The 16,321-nt window shown below is 47.7% G+C and overlaps 1 protein-coding gene across 1 annotated transcript in view; it reads left to right on the top strand.

The window, feature by feature from the left end:
- The window catches only part of SPMIP7 (sperm microtubule inner protein 7), a gene marked incomplete at both ends in the record, with an annotated part of 56,122 nt that extends 41,874 nt beyond the window's left edge, over positions 1-14,248 (top strand). The window contains 2 exon segments of the mRNA XM_082632504.1: positions 9,257-9,364; positions 14,125-14,248. Coding sequence (XP_082488630.1) covers positions 9,257-9,364; positions 14,125-14,248 — 232 coding nt within the window.
- Between the last annotated feature and the right edge of the window lie 2,073 nt (positions 14,249-16,321).

Here is a 16,321-nt window from a genome sequence, read left to right as displayed (position 1 = left end):
AAAAAAAAAAAAAAACAGCCTGGTGCTGCTCACAGCTTAAGAGGAAAGATACCTGTTTCTTGAAAGGACTGTAGTTTCTCACAAAGGAGATTATAGTTTTGAGCACTGACTAACCTGGGCGCCTACATATATATGTAATATATCTTTACATGCTATGTTTTATGAATATATTATATATATTATATATACAAAAAGTATGTATATATTCACTTTCACCAGTGGAAATACTGAGCCTCAGAAATTACTTCCCTAGGATTCACAGGATACACTACAGGAAGCTGACGTTCTGTGTCTTTTTTTTTTTTTTTTTTTAATTTTTACTGGAGTATAATTGATTTGCAATGTTGTTAGTTTCAGGTGTACAGCAAAGTGAATCGGTTATACATACACATATATTCACTCTTTTTAAGATTCTTTTCCCATATAGGTCATTACAGAGTATTGAGTAGAGTTCCCTGTGCTATACATCAGCTTCTTATTAGTTATCTATTTTATACATAGTAGTATGTATATGTCAATCCCGATCTCCCAATTTATCCCTCCCCCCTTACCCCTGGTAACCATAAGTTTGTTTTCTACCTCTGTGACTCTATTTCTGTTTTGTAAATAAGTTCATTTGTACCTTTTTTTTTTGGTTCCACATATAAGTGATATCATATGATATGTCTTTGTCTGTCTGACTTACTTCACTTAGCATGGTCATCTCTAGGTCCATCCATGCTGCTGCAAAGGGCATGATTTCATTCCTTTTTGTGGCCGAGTAATATTCTGTGGTATATACGCACCACATCTTCTTCATTACGCCACTGAGCTGCTACACATCATGGCTGTTACCCCATCAGTTTCTGTGGTGACTGAAAACCTTGCAGGAGGTGTCCTGCAAGCCTATAGTGTGAATCACGACAGTATTTTAAATGTTAGCTGCTTTCTATTTTTTTTAAACATCAGTTGTGCCCATGAGACGAAATAGCTAAATTTCACATTGGCTGTCCTTCAGACCTATTCTACACCCTATAATAATTTTGAATTTTCCTGTGTTATATATTCTGACTCTAATTCCTTTGACTAGTTGGCCAAACTAAAATATGTTTCAAAACTAACTTTGGTTTTAAAATATAGTTCTGTAACTTATTGCATTGAAGAATTAAATGAGTTGATCTATTTCAACCAAAAACAAAAAAGAAAGAAAAAAGAGGAGAGAATACATAAAATATTCCATGTACTGTGACAAAGACTTAGCCCTCATGTAGCTTGCAAACCTTCAGGGCTGGTGAGCTCTGCACACCAACAATGATAATATAGAGCAGCATGGAGTGAGTCTCCTGAGCAGTGAGCTTAGTGCTTCAGGCTCCGGACGCGCAGGCTCAGCGGCCATGGGTCACGGGCCTAGCCGCTCCGCGGCATGTGGGATCCTCCCAGACCGGGGCACGAACCCGTGTCCCCTGCATCGGCAGGCGGACTCTCAACCACTGCGCCACCAGGGAAGCCCAGTGCTTTTGATCTCAGTTGTACAGAGAGGTCACTTTCACCCACAAGACTTGAAGGCTGTGATGTTTTAGCTGAGTCCTGAGGAAGGGTTCGTTGGTTATGATTCTTCCATAATTTCTGCAAGGAAATTATTGCTATTAAACGTGGCAATTCTAAAACATTTTCAAGAAAGAATATGAGGATAAACCCAACTGAAAATATCCTACTGGCATAAAATTTTATTTCTCCTTTGAAATGTACATATGAATTTTGGAATGTTTTATGAAACATTCTTGCTAAAGAATAAAATGTATTCTTCTGGGTCATTCTTCAAGGATAGTAAAGAGAAGTCTGGCAGAATTTTAGAAATTTGATGTAGAACATACCATTTAACTTGGGTAAATTTGGGAGCATGCCATTCTACCTCATCTTGCTGTTAATTAGTGTTTTTAAGGAAAGGAAATTGAATAGATTATGTAAAAGAATTGGACATTAACTGTACTTCCCCAAATTGGCCACTAGAGGGCCTCCAAGGTTGCAAAGTTTCTTCTTTGGATGAGGTTTCATAATTTAACAGAATGTTAACCTTTTAACACAAAGAAAGGTTTTCCATTTTTATTATGAGGTATTGATACAAAATGTATAGTGTCATATGTAACATATAAAGCAAAGTAACAAGGAAATGCCTGTGCATCCCGGGCCTAGCTAAGGACATAGTATTGTATCTTTTAAGCCACCTGTTTATTCCTCCCAACCTCATCTCCTCGGTCTCCTTCCCCAACCCACAAGTCATCACATCAGACTTCGTGCTTATCCTTTGCTTGCTTTGCTTGATAGTTTGGCTACATATACTTGAATCTCTAAACAAAATGTTATGTCCTTTCCACAGTACCACACTGAGCAAAGTATAGAAGAATGCATACAACATGACATCATTTACATAAGGTCCAAAACCCAGAAACACGTAAACTTACTTTGTGCCCAGTAGAGTACCATCCTATCCAAAAGCAAACATGACTCTTCCTTTGTTTCCTCATCTTTAACTTTCTTAAAGGGAAATATATTTATGAGATCATCTTTAAGGCTCTTATAACCCATGACAATTAGGACAGGAGCTGTACCTGCCCCCACTCCTTCAGTGGAAACCGCATTTCAGACACAGTCAAGGCTACTGCCCCTTGGGTTCAGGTGGTTGGAATCACCAATTTCCCCAAAGGGTAAATGTTTTCAAATTTTCCTCATTCGTTGATTTTGTATTCTGGCCACCATCTCGTTTGACATGCCCAATGTATTGGTGGTGATTATACTAATAGTTTTAAAAATAACTTTTAAAATTGTAGAACTGAATCTGATCATTATAGAAAAAAGTACAGGAAAAATTAATAACAATAAAAATATAGCTAAACTTTTACACAGAAACATAGGCATTATTAGTATTTTGACATATTTCCATCTGTCATCGTGAATCTTGTATCTGTATATTTATATAGCTATGATCATACTACATATATAATTTTTACTACCTTAGCATTGCACCACCATCATGGGTACCTGTTATTATGAACTCATCATGACTTTTTATTTGTGTAGATGTGCTGTCATTGACTAGTTCACTTAGGCTACATATGCAAATTCTTTCCATTTTTTGCTATGATAAATAATGCTGTCAATCACTCTTTAAGTGAATCTTCTTCTAATTTGGAGTTATTTACTTAAGGGAGACTCCTTGAAATGGATTATGAGGTCAAAATATATAAACATCCTTAAGCATGTTGCAAAATCCTTTCCTGGAAGTATTATAAAATTTACAGTGGAACCAGAGTTTATGTCCCATGTGTATGCACACACACCTTCAATGCTAGCCTTAAAGCTCACCAGATAGCATATTCTTTTCCTTCCAAATGTGTTTATTATAAAAGCAATTCAAATATGTTTGTCAAAAGTGGAATACCTCTTTCATTTTCAGGGCCAGTATTGAAAAGTGATATATGTTTTAGACTTTCCCGCCAAATGTGCATGAATTCCTGCCTGTAGGTAGCTGCATGTTGCTGTGTGTGCATGCGAGTGTGGGGCAGTGTTGTATTGACAGGTGCAATGGACATTTTCCCAGGCTCTATGCAGGGCTATGAAAATCTTTTTTAATGGCTGTGTGATATTCCACTACAAGCTATATCATAGTTTATATAGGCCAAGTAGTTACTAAAATCTTTCCTATTGTTAAAAAAATACAGAAATAAACATCCTCCACATATATCTTTGCACAGTTTTATGCATCCATTTCTGTAGAACAAATCCTTAAAAGCAGAATTATTGCATGAGTTTTCTCATTAAAATTAATAAAATATTTTCTGATTTGGTAGTGATGGGCCAGTTATTAAAAGATATTTAGTTAAGGAACTCAAGACATTAATTCAGTTTCCAGTGAGGTTCCTAACTTCTAACTTGGACCTAGTTTAGGAACTAGAATCCACAATATCCGTTGGCTTCAACAGTTCTTGAAGCTCAGGCACTGAGTAGGAATTACAAAAAAAAAAAAAGGTAAAAAGTCAATCCTCACTTACAATCTGTGTCAAGCAAACAAGGTAAGGTTAACGTAGGGATTCCCCCCCCCATCTTTTTCCCAATCTGTTTTTGCATCCTACTCTTAAATACTAGAGCCATATTCTTTGCAAGAGCTTATTATATAATGAGATGGAAGAGAAGTTTGTTTTCAGTTAGTAATTATTTTGTGGCCCACCTTGTTTCAAAATGCCTGACATTCAGGAGTCATCAGTGCGAAGTGCCTGACTATAGAATGATGTGTAACAGCAGATCTGTGCAGACTCGGGATCTAAAAGCATGGAACCTTGCCCTTTCCTAAGAAAAGGGAGAGGGTTTTTCTTTGGCCATGGACCACATGGGCTCTCATGTATGTGCATCTCAGCTGGTCCAGCCCCTCCCTTTACCAACGAGGACGCTGGGGCTTGAGCAGCAAAGAGGCACGTCCAGGTGACGGAGCAGAGGCTGCACCCTCCGACCCCATACCCGGTGCTTTCCAGACGCTGTTTGCCGTTTGGTTTCCCAAACCAGCCTGGCGCCTCCACCGTGCTGTCTTCCACTAAATCACAATATTTTATTTCAGGACTTCACCCAGTTTCGTATTCACTGTGCCTTTACCTCTGTCGTCTCTCTGATGAAGCATCTGCAAATAATGAGTAATTGTCCAAAGTGACCTCCAGGCACCCCTGGGCCAAGGCCTGAGATGGAAGAGGGGCCGCCCTGCCCGTCCCCGGGTGTGCTGCACCTTTAACAAACTCTGACCACAAGGCAGGTTCAAGACGGGCTATGAATAGCAGTTCCTTACACTAGCCCACACTTCTGCCTTTTCTGAGAACTTTCACATCGACTCTCTCATTTGTTTTTCAAAGCAGTGTGATGAAGCCAGAGGTGCGGGAATAGGTTCTCTCCCCACTTTACAGATGAGGAGGCTGAGGCAGACTAAATTATGTAAGAGCCCCAGGTACTCATTCCATGAGCGGTTAGGAGACCAGCCCCTCAGTCCCCGGGGCAGCCTCTGGCCAGTGAGTGCTTCCTGGACGTCAGCCCTGCTCTGATGGGGCTGTCGGCTCCTTTCTGTGTCCCCTCCCAGATGCAAGAGGTGAAGGTTCCCTGAGAACAGAGGGAGAAAAACATCCTCTAGAGCCTGATGATGCTAGGAGTGAAACTAATTCCTGAGCAGGTCCTGGGGATCTCACCACATCTTACCACATTCAGGGAGGCACAGCCCAGTGGCCAAAATGACTCCGGTCTTATTTAGATTTCTCACAGAACGATCAGCAAAACCAACCACAGTTCCCAGGCCCTCCTTCCCCTCAGCCTTCCCAGGCCTGCCTCCTTCTCTGTCCACACGTGCACTAGGCCAGCGCTTGGCTCAACTAACCCGCCCCCCCGCCCCCTGCAAGGGAGCTGCACATCCCCCCACCCCTGACTTGGGCAGAGGTGGCTCAGAAAGCTCCCATCCTGTGTCCAGGACCACAGGGCTGACGGGGGCAGCCCTGAAGGCCGATGCCAGCCCTGGGACACTCTGAGCCCACGCCTCCCTCTGTGTCCCTCTCACACCCTCCGCCTCTCACTGTGTGTCAGCGATCTTTGCCCCACTTGGGTTCTGTAAACCTCTAGCCATGCGTTTAACAACTTTACTCTTTAACGTGAAAGCTGTCAGGCGTCAGGCCTGTTTGAGTCCTGCTCGATCTGTACCTGGCACAGAATAGCTCTGGATGAACAAGGGCCCAAGTGACTTGAACGTGCACTACACCCACACCCTGAACGACACCGACCACCCTGACCCAGAACAGCTCTCCCGGCGCGGCTGGCAGTCTGGGTGTCAGGGCCTTCTGGGTCGGGTCAGTCCCACCACCTGCCAGCTCGGTTGTCTCTGGGCACAGGACTTAGACTTTTTCTGAGGCCCCAGTGCCCACATCTATGAAATGGGCATGATACCAGGACCAGCGACCCAGAGTGTTGGGAGATTAAATCAGTCAACTCATGTTAAGTGCCATAAAGGGCGCACACTCAGTGAGGATTCGTCAGGCCTGTGGTACAGAGAAAGAACGTGTGCACGCTGGAATTCTCATCCGCGTATGCATGACCTACAGTCTACACATAACATGATTTTCTCCATGTTTTCTTTATTTTCTATTTAGCTTTTCATTACACACCATCTGGGCTCCCTCCTTCTAACTGAAGTTCCTTATATTTCTCAAGTTATTTAATTGCTATTTTATTATGCTTTGCTGAGCAAAACCAATTAGCTGTGAACTTAGGCGACAATTTATTCAAATTTACCCATTAGTGAACCAACTCTAGGCTTATTGTGGGAATTGGGCACCAAAGAAGGTGTTCAAAAGACTAGCAGCTATGGAGCAAAGGCAAACATGAAGACTTCGCTTATCTTTAAATGGTTTCCTGTTTCTCTCGCTTTCCTTAAATGGGGGAGTGGGTCTGAACGTACAACTGCTCTGGAAATTCTCTTAGAGCCTGGACATTTCAGCGTCTTTAACATCTTTGTTTCTTCCATCTGAAAAACCGTGTCACCCATCAGCCGCAGGTCTGCAGAGTGTCCCCCAGAGACTATTCTCCTCTTGATATAAGGTCAACATGTTGCACTTAAGATGGAAAAAAGTCCCCCTGTGATGTCCCTGCCAAAGGGTTAAATGGAATAGATTTTAGAAGCAGCGTGGGTGAGGACTTTCGTTTTCAAATATGTGGCAGTTTATTATGCAACTGAATTCATTTCTCAGGCCTAAGCAGCTTATCTTTAATTCAGTCCACTAGTGCATGGGTGTTATTTTTAGATATGATGTAATATAATATCATTATTATAACGTAATGTATAATACCATTTAACATCAATAACCTGTATGCCACAAGGCACATAGAGTGGGGTGATGTTTGATATCAAGCCCTTCTTGTGATTGACACATCACTGGCTTCCACCTTTGACTTCTTAACTGCTCTGATGGAAGGTTATGACTTCAGAGGCGTTTTCATTCTGCAGGTGTTTTAGGGGCCGTGGAAAAAGCCTCTCACGCAAAGGAAGGGGATTTCCTTGGTAACATGCATGGAAGCTTTAATGAATGTTTGGGGAGAGACACGACACATGAATGGTTTTGGCCCATTTTTTGTTACCTCTGTGACATACAGCTGCAATTCTTTAAGAAAATTCCAAGAAACCCTGAAGGGTCCTGCCCAGAATTGGACAACAGTGGTTTACTCACCCAGGTCCCTGCAACAAGCCTGAAACAGAGACTTCCAAACCTGGCTGCCCACGGGAGTTATCTGGAGAGATTAAAAACCCCAATTCTCAGGTTACACCGCTTGCCAATTAAATCAGAATGTCTGGGGGTAGGAGTAAGGCATCAGTACCTTTGAAAAATCCCCATGAGTTGTCAGGGCGCAGCAGCGTTTGGAAACCACTGTCTGTCTTCCCCTCTCTCAAGCTGCCTGTCCTGGACAAACTGCATTCTTCACCCGCCAGGCTCCTATTTTGTATGGTTCTTATTTCTTTAAAATCTTATATGCTCAATTAATTGAGCACCTACTAAGTGCTAAAGACTTGCCAGTTGCTTTCACCTTCACTGAATCCCTTTGACCCCCAGGGCCCTGGGAGGCCCCCTGCACTCTCGGGCTGCAGCTGACCGAGACGAGGACAAGGCAGGCCTGGCTCCCTGATTTCCCTGGCCTCACAGGGTCCATTAACTTGCGCTGCTTGCTCTGCTGTTGCCCTTGATGGGCTCACCCTTCACTTTGTCTGCATCGGGGTCCCCTCTTTTATTGCCTGCAAGCCAGCTAGTCATAGACTGAGGCGCTTGGAAGAGACACAGGACTTTACTGGTGCAACTCCTGCCTGATACGTCATTTCCCGTAACGTGCTGATGCCAGGGCCACATCATCCGTGCCCAGAAGGACACCAGAGGACCTGCCTGCCCGCAGACACAAGTAGAATCTGGCCTCCCTCCTGCCCATGCCCTTGAGCTTGGTACCGTCACCCCTATCGTAGCTGAGGCCCAGATGTGAGCCCCCGCCCCTGAGCCCACCCCGTTCATTGCCCTGCCCCCCACTGTCTGCCCGTCCCTGGCTCTGGACGGAGCACCCTCCCTGAAGCTCCGTATTTTGAAAATTCCTCCTGCGGTCAGTGCTGCTTGGAGGTTTCCTTGGCTTATCGGATGTGTGGAAAGCGTGGGACGAAACCAGGAGGCCCTCAGAGGGGCCGTCCCTCCGCCTTCCACGGGGGCTCGGTCCCTGCTGCTCTTTGCCTTGCGTCTGGGCCTCCATCGAGGATAAGGACCCTCGCCAGAGGGATGTCACGCTCCCGAGGAGGGGCCATGGAGTGGCCGGGGCGAGCTGAGCCCTGGCCCTCTCCTTGCCATGGCACCAAGAGGACCCTGAGAGCTGAACTTCACCGAGATGGGTGTTGTTTGAGGGAGCCTTGTGATTTGCAGAGAGTGTGTTCTTGATCTTTGAAAATACTCTCAACCTCGCATTCTTCCTCGCACCTGAGGGCGAGGCTGCATGTCTTAAGCAGCACTCGGACTGGGCCCACCTCTTGCTCAGGAAATAATCCATGGAAAGGGTTTTATATGCTGTAAAAATGGCAAAAACAGTGCTTATTATTCACACTTCTCTGAATTACCCATTAAAATATTTCTTTGGGATGTTTGCTTGCCTTTCTAGAGAGGGATTTTATACCCACGCTGAAAAACCCTGCCAGACCTTCTTGTGCTTTTCTTTTACTCTCTCGCTCTCTGGAGGGGAAAAGGACCAGGTAAGCAGAGGAGTAAGTGGAATTGGGTTAAATTTGTGCGATTTCGGGAAATTATATGAAATCAGTACTTTTAACGGTGGCAAGAAATAAATATTATTTAAAAATCACAGCTGTGACTGATATTGGAGGTGGTGTCACAGAGCTCCGTGTGGGACCCAGGTCCACTCTTTGGTAAGGAAAACCCGTCCGCCTTCATTAGAAAACAGAGCTCAACTGTGAATCATGTATGTAAAACACATGCAAATTGAAACAGTAGAAAAACATAGACCCGAAGTAAGTTTCTTTAGTCCTAGAGCAGGGCTGTCATCTGCACATCTCTGCCCCCTGCCTGCACGCTTTCCTGTCTGGCAGCCAGATTTCCAGCCCTGACGTGGGACAAAGCCTTTAGACTGCATCCCCCTTTGTGTTTTCATAGTTGGGTGCTGGTGACCGTGACTATTTCACAGATTGTTCTTTGCCTTTCCTTTCTTGCCCTCTTTCCTTTAGCTCTGCAAATATTCCAGGACACACTGGTAAGGTTCATTTCACAGCCACCCACCCAGCAAATTTTGATCATCCATCAACGACCCCTTCGCCAGATTCAGGAGTGCACCAGTAAGCATGAGTCCTATTACTCAGTGTGCTCAGATACGCGGTGGGGAGGTGGCCTAATGATGATTAGCCCATTAAAGAGCAATTCAGTACTAAGAGTAGTAAATTTACATTGTTTAAAAAATAGGGTGTCGAGTCCAAAAAGACAGCAGAGTTCATTCCCCACTGTTGTTGCTCAAAGGAGCATATGAAGGTATTTAATGCATCTTAGGTGGACAGCATCTTCGCCTCTTGGGCTCAGCTCTGCATACACATCACCCTTCTGCATTATCCTCAGAACATGCACGGAACACACTGCACGAGACACGTATTCGCTTCTTGTGAATAGCCACCTTACTTTTCACGAAAGACAACATTCGGTTGAAAGCCATATATATGTTTAAACACTGTTTGGCCAATTGAAAACAGGAGGCATCTGATGGGAGTTTAGCGCAGACCCCGTGTGTTGAAGCTGCCAGTGAGAAGCAGCCCATTCTTGCTCATTACACCTCAAATTTGAGAGCATCTTATGGACGTCCTGGCCTTGCACATAAGAGAACACAGCTCTGAACATGCAAATGCGGGGTCCAGAGGCCGGCCCCGTGCCCGTAAATAAGCTCTAGTGGTGGGTCGGTGGGTGTGCATCTGGGAGGGGGACCGATGCAGCCCCCCCGCCTCCATTGGTGCCTTTTCTCCTTTTCGGTGGAGAATCCACTCATTCCTGAAACATTCTTTGAGCACCCACCCTGGGCCAGGCACTGCTGAAGGCTCTGTGCTCACCAGCTTGAGCAGGAAAGCTCCAGGCTCTCAGGAACCTACGTTCTGGTGTGAAAGACAGAAGCAAAGAGGCATACAAGTATCTGAAGAAATGAATTAAAACGATTTTGGACAGAGACACATGCTGTGCAGAAGAAAAGGCAGGGTGACGTCGGAGAGGGAGCCTGGGCAGGGACCCAGGAAGCTGGGCGGTCAGGGGGGCTGATGGGTGCTGACCTTCAGGCAGAGCCCGAGCTCCTGCCTTGATGGGCTTCCTGATCATCCCGAGAGGCTGAATATGGCGGGGCCTCGTGGACCTCGGCCCACGGTTCATACATCAGTTCACTAGTCGTACACTCGTATGCGTGTGGTTCATTCATATGTTCTTTCTTTGTGTCAACAAATGTTTACAGTGCCAGGAATTCACAAGAGTTAGACCCAGTTTGCAAGGGGCTCCCAGTCTAGCGGTGAGCGAGGGATAAACAGTTACCCTGGAGGATGCCCAGGGTCTTCATAGTGATAGTCACTTAACAGCTGAGGGCTTCTGGGTCGCTGCCCTGTAAGGACTGACTGGTCTCATCAACCCTGTGACCCTGTGAGGAAGGTCTCTTGTCTTCCCATTTGACAGGTAAGGAAACCGAGGCTCCAGGCCAGCAGGGCATCTGTGTGGGTGCAGCGAAGACTTCACGGAGGGAGGAGGTGGTCCACGCCGTGATTCTTGGGGCAGTGGGCTTCGTCTCACAGACACTCGAGGGCAGGCCTCTGCCTGCCCCAGGCAGCCCTCATCGCGCAGCCGTGGGGTCTTAGGGAGGCAGCTCTCAGGCCACCGCCCGCCACCGTGTGAACTGTGTGTAGAGAGCCGCGTGGTAAGGGCAGTGACCGCAGGGCGACGGGGCGCGTCGTCAACTGAGCTTAGCTCGGACAGTTTGACAACTGGCCGGCATCTCTGGGCCACCCAGTGGGAAACATTTTCAAGAAGGTCATTGGCTTTCTAGCCTGGTGTTTTGCATTCAATCCGTTTTCTCTCAAGACACATTGTCAAACGTCACACAAATTCCAAAGGAAGGACTGGTAGAAATTTAGACACAGTGTTTTACTTCCTCTGAAGAACCTAGAGAAACAACGTGAAAATTAAATGCATCCTTATATCTGTCGTTTAGACTTATTGCCCAGAAAAGCTAGGATAACGCCCTGCGTCTGGGCAATTCACGATCGAGGAGAGACCAAACTCGAGGATACTTTTTCTGGCAAATGCAGCCGGTTCTCACCCGTCGCCGTTTCTGTCCACAGCCCATCTTCTCACCCCAAATCTCTCAGACCTCGTCCCCAACAGCCTCATGGTCTGGCGTGTTTCTGCAGCCACGTGAGCTAGCTGTCCAAAGTCCCTAATATATTTCAGAGGAATCTTTATTCCTACGTGGGAAACTAGCCTCCACCGTTACTACTCCTGTTCCTATTGTGATCACTGTTGCTACTTGAGAAAAGAGCCTGAGTCTTTAGGCCCTTTGTGGTAATAGCCACAGCAGCAGATTCAGGCTGGTTGCTGACCCCTGGCAGCCCCGCACTCACCCCACACATACTGCACACACGGCTGTCACCTGCCGTCCCAGAGTGGGGACCAAGGACCCGTGGAGCTGTCTTCTCTGGAGTTCTCATTCTCAGGGTGCACACCGGCTCTGGAAACACAGACCGTGGCAGCAATACAGCCACATAGTGGGTGACACGAAATGACAGACTCGTGTTGGGCTGGGAGCCCAGATCACCCCTGTGTCCCCCCAGACAAGGGCTCCTGGCGTGGCAGCAAGGCTCTGCGGTGAGAAAGCACAGGGGCCACGTAGATTTCGGAAAGCACTCTGCTGACACAGGCTAGTGGCCTGCAGCAGGGCGGCCAGTGGTCTGCACCTGTCCTGGCCCCCGTGATCAGAAAAAGTCGGGTCTCTGAGGTTCTCCATGGTGAACTAGCGCTTCTGATTTTTTGTGACCCTACACTTAACGTGTTTTTGTTGTGGTCGTTGTTTTCTCTTCGCTAACATTTTCCAGCGGCCGTGAGAGTCTAAGTCTCCATCTGATGGATATCATGAGGACTTAGTGAGCCGACTGCCTCCGGGTCCTCTTTGTTTCTCCTGCTGTTCCCGAGAAGCCGCCTGCCCAGGGCCTGCCCTGGGTGCCCCCCTCGCGGCTGTCCTTCCATGGAAAGCTGGCTCCACCCCGCGGTGTCAGCAGCGCTCCACCTTCCCCCGCAGAGGGCCGTCCTGCTGCTCCCCAGGCCCCCCGCCTACCTGCTCCGGCGGACCACCACCCCCGTGTCTTCTCCCCACTTCAGAATCGCTACGCCCACCACTACTTCCGTTTCCTTTCCTCCCGGAAAAACGAGCTCCCACTTGCCTCAAAGGTTCTTCCTTCCCTGTGAGCTCCAGCTCCCCGTCAACCCTGTTCCCTCGCTGCCGGCTGGCCAGGGCCAGGGCCTCCCTCCTGGAGCATCAGACCTTCCCCCCGAGCAGCGCCCCTGTCCCCCCTCGCTGCTCCACGCCCTCCCAGCCCTCACCCTCCTCCGGCTCACGGCTCTCCTCTCGCAGTCACATGAAGAGCCCCCACAGGACAACCGAGGGAGGGACCGAGGGCCCCTCTTCCCACCCAGGGCAAGAACGGCGCGCTTGCGGGGGAGTGTGTGGCCGATGGGCCGCGGTGGTGGTTTGGGGTTGAGTGGCTTAGGCCTTGAATGTCAATGCCAAGGGAGGGAGGGCCGTGCGGTCCCCATAACACACGCTGAGGGTGGTGTGCAGGACGCCAGCAGTACCCCAGGATGGGTATTACTGAGAGGAGGCGCGAAGGAGCAAGGAAGGGATTGTGGGACAGGGGTTCAAGGTGGGGAGACGGGGGGCAGGAGATGAGTCAGAGGGATGCTGTGAGTCTCCAGGCCTGGAGGTAGGGTGTCCGCTCCTGTCTCCATCACAGCTCAGTGTTTCCTGTGCATCCCTCACACCAGAATTCAACCTTCACAGAAGCAGGAGTTCTCATTTCAACAGCCTTTTTTCACAACATAAGAAAAACATATTGTTACTTCATGATAATCACAGCGTAAAAACAGGGTGCTTGAGATTCATTTGCCGTGGCCTCTGGAACTTCTGCCACATACGAGCATCGCGGTGTGTGTGTGTGTGATTCAAGTAGCAGCAAATTCATGGAAGAATTGCTACAGGCTGTGTGCAGTTGTTCAAGAGAGATGGCGTGCCCCAGGTCCATGCTGAGGTGGACGCCTCTGGGCACAAAAGGTGTTTGGAAAGCGTCATTTACATACATAGTAGTCTACATTTTCACGGTTATTTCCTTGCTTTTAATTCTCACCAGAAACTTGGTAGGGCATCATTTCCATTGGAGAGATGAGCAGACTAAGGTGTGGGTTGAGAGCAGCGTGAGGGAGCCACCAGGTTACCCCACCTGCAGGGCGAAGCCGGCTCTCAGCCCTGCACGGGGCCCCTCCCAGCCCTGCCCGCATGCTCCCTGCCCTCCCACCTTCCTGTCTCCCTGAACTCTGGCCTTTGCACCGGCTGGCCTTTACCGTGACCCTCCTGATTCCTCCCTGACATAGACACTGGGTAGATGTCCTTCCCCGACCCAGAAAGGTGACTCTGCTCTGGGTGCCCTTCCACCCTGCGCCCACCCCCACGGAGGCTTCGTGTGGTCGCCCTGGGTTATTCAGCTGCCACTCTGCAGCCCCACCTCCTTTTGTCTGTATTTTCTGTGTTCTTAGCACCTACTGTAACTCTAGGCACAAAGTAGATTTTCAGTCAATGAAACTGATGGCAATAGAATGCATAGAATGCAGTCAATGAACTGAATGCAAATAAATGAAATAAAGGAAACAATACACACAAGGACTAACCATTTTCTTTTCTGTGCTTCTCCTCTCTCTCTCTCCCCGCCCCCCGCACCCCGCCCCGACATGTGTATCATTAGTTGCAGGATAGATGAGGTTATATGCTTTTATTTTATTTTATGTGTCTTTTTTCCCCTCCATTCTGTTACAGCATCTTACGGAGAGAAATGGCAGTTGACCTCTTCCGTCACCAGGGGCCACTGTCTAGAATGGTCACAACTGTGAAACCCTCCAACCCCTTCAATAAGAAGGAAAAGGAAACTGTAGGCTACTGAAAGGGACCTGCCCTGAGTGACACCTGAGCCTTGGGGAGGTGCCATGCACAGTACAATGGGGAAATAAAAGAAATCAAATAAAGCATGTTCCCAGTGTGTCTGTACAAGTTGGACAAGGTTTGGTGGTGCCACCATTCCAGGATGGCAGCCAAGGCCTTCTGGAAGCCCCCAGCAGCAGAGGTGTTACTTTAGAATATTCCTCTTTAGAGTTGGAATGCCAGGCTACCTAGAGGTCTGGGGTTCATCTGGGGAATTATAACTGTGGAGCCTAGATCACAGATTCTATGATCACAGATTATCCAGTCCAAGGCCCGTATGCTGTCGATGAGAAAACTGAATATGAAGAGAGAAAGGGGCATTCTTTTCACACAGAGTGTATCGCATGGGGACAGCGCCTGTGATACAGAAGACAAAAGCCGGCCTTTGCCTGGCTCCAGTGTTTCTCTTTCTGAGAGACAAGAGCACCCCAGGCTCCATGAGGGTCTGAGGCAGGAGTGACCACACATAACCGCATTAGGGTCAGCGTGTGGCCTGGCTGCGCCGTCACCAAGTGGAGTTCCAGCTCCAGAATCTCTCAGGCATGGATGCGGGCTGTGTGGGATCCCTCCGTCCTCCCACATGTGGTTATGTTCGTATCCACACATCTGTAGATCCCGTTAGCTTGCATAAACCTTAGCACATTTGATCCACAACCCCACAGCAGGCATTTTTCAAATCTCTTGCTATTTTATGAATAAGCAGACTGAGACTAGGATAAGGGAAATACTGATTGAAGGTCACACACTCATAATTAGCAGAATTAGAACTAGAACCCAGACTTTCCGGATTTAGAACCTTGGCCACTCCATTTCCCGGCATACCGAATAACCTTCCCTGAGTTATAAAAAAACAAACAAACAGAGACAGAATGACTTCTCCTTCTTCCAAGAGAATCAGAATGAGATAGGGATCCCACAGAACTCCAAAGAGACGTGTAAATCATCTGGGGTACTTTGGCCCTGCTTTCCCATTGGAAGGGCAAAATCAGCTGTTTTGTCTTGGGAATCATCTGTTGCCTGAGCTGACACCTCTACAGACCAAGACGCTGACTGCAGACCCACCCTGCACACTGCCTTTCTGCCAGGATGCACAGGAAGGCAGGCGTCCACCCTCCATCTATCCTGCAGAGCTGACTTGCCTTCACAGAAAAGGAATGGCTTCACCTGAACCCGATCGTGCAGTGTAATTATTTTCAGAAAGAGCAATTCTATCAAAAAATCGGACTAAAACAAAAATCTTCATCTCTGCAAGATTGTCACCCAAACACAGATGGGAAGGATGAGCCCTGTCCAGGGGGTAGATGAATTCAGGGACCTGAAATCACATTTTGCGGTAAACATCCCCGGCAGGTCACTTTGTCAGGAGGAGTTGTTGCTCCAAATCCAAGGCACCTGTTTATCATTCTGGGCCTTTCTATGGCAGGGCACCAGCGGCACCCGATCCTAACACCCTGCAGCCTGTGATAACTGTTTCCTTCCTCCACAGTGAAGATCCCTGGGTACCCATCAGAGCACTGAGCACCTCCAAGGCTGCTTCTAGAAGGATGCTGGCCTTGTCTGCAGCATCCCTGGACCACATCCAGAAAAGAGATGGCAGCCCTTCATTTTCACAACAACTGGCTCAGACTTTTCACCTGTGAAGCTCAAATGCAAACCCTGCTCACCAGAGATCCAGAGTCCAAGGCCAACATAGCAACACGAGTGTCCCTGGCCCTTAACCTCCGAGTGCAAGTTGTATGGCTTGGGTTTCCATGGTCAGCAGTTCAACTGAAAACCATAAAAATCAAGGAAGATAGCTTCAGGGATGTGCATCTGCTCTTCAAGTTCTGAATTCTGGTCTTGGATTGCTCTGATGCCTGCCCTCCGTCCTGTCGCCAAGCCCAGTCTTCCCTACAGTGTTACTGCCTCAGCTTTCATTTATCACCAGGGATGACACAGACACAGGGAACCTCTGCAGCTTTTGTAAAACATAGGTGGAAGAGAGTGTCGGAAATTATTAAAGAGTTCACTTGGAAGAGAAAATGCACACGAGTGA

The sequence above is a fragment of the Mesoplodon mirus genome (genome assembly GCF_964341445.2).
Source record: "Mesoplodon mirus genome assembly, chromosome: 9".
In the NCBI taxonomy this organism is placed as follows: domain Eukaryota; kingdom Metazoa; phylum Chordata; class Mammalia; order Artiodactyla; family Ziphiidae; genus Mesoplodon; species Mesoplodon mirus.
Note: the sequence above shows the minus strand (reverse complement) of the source record. Positions and strands in the feature narration are given on the sequence as shown.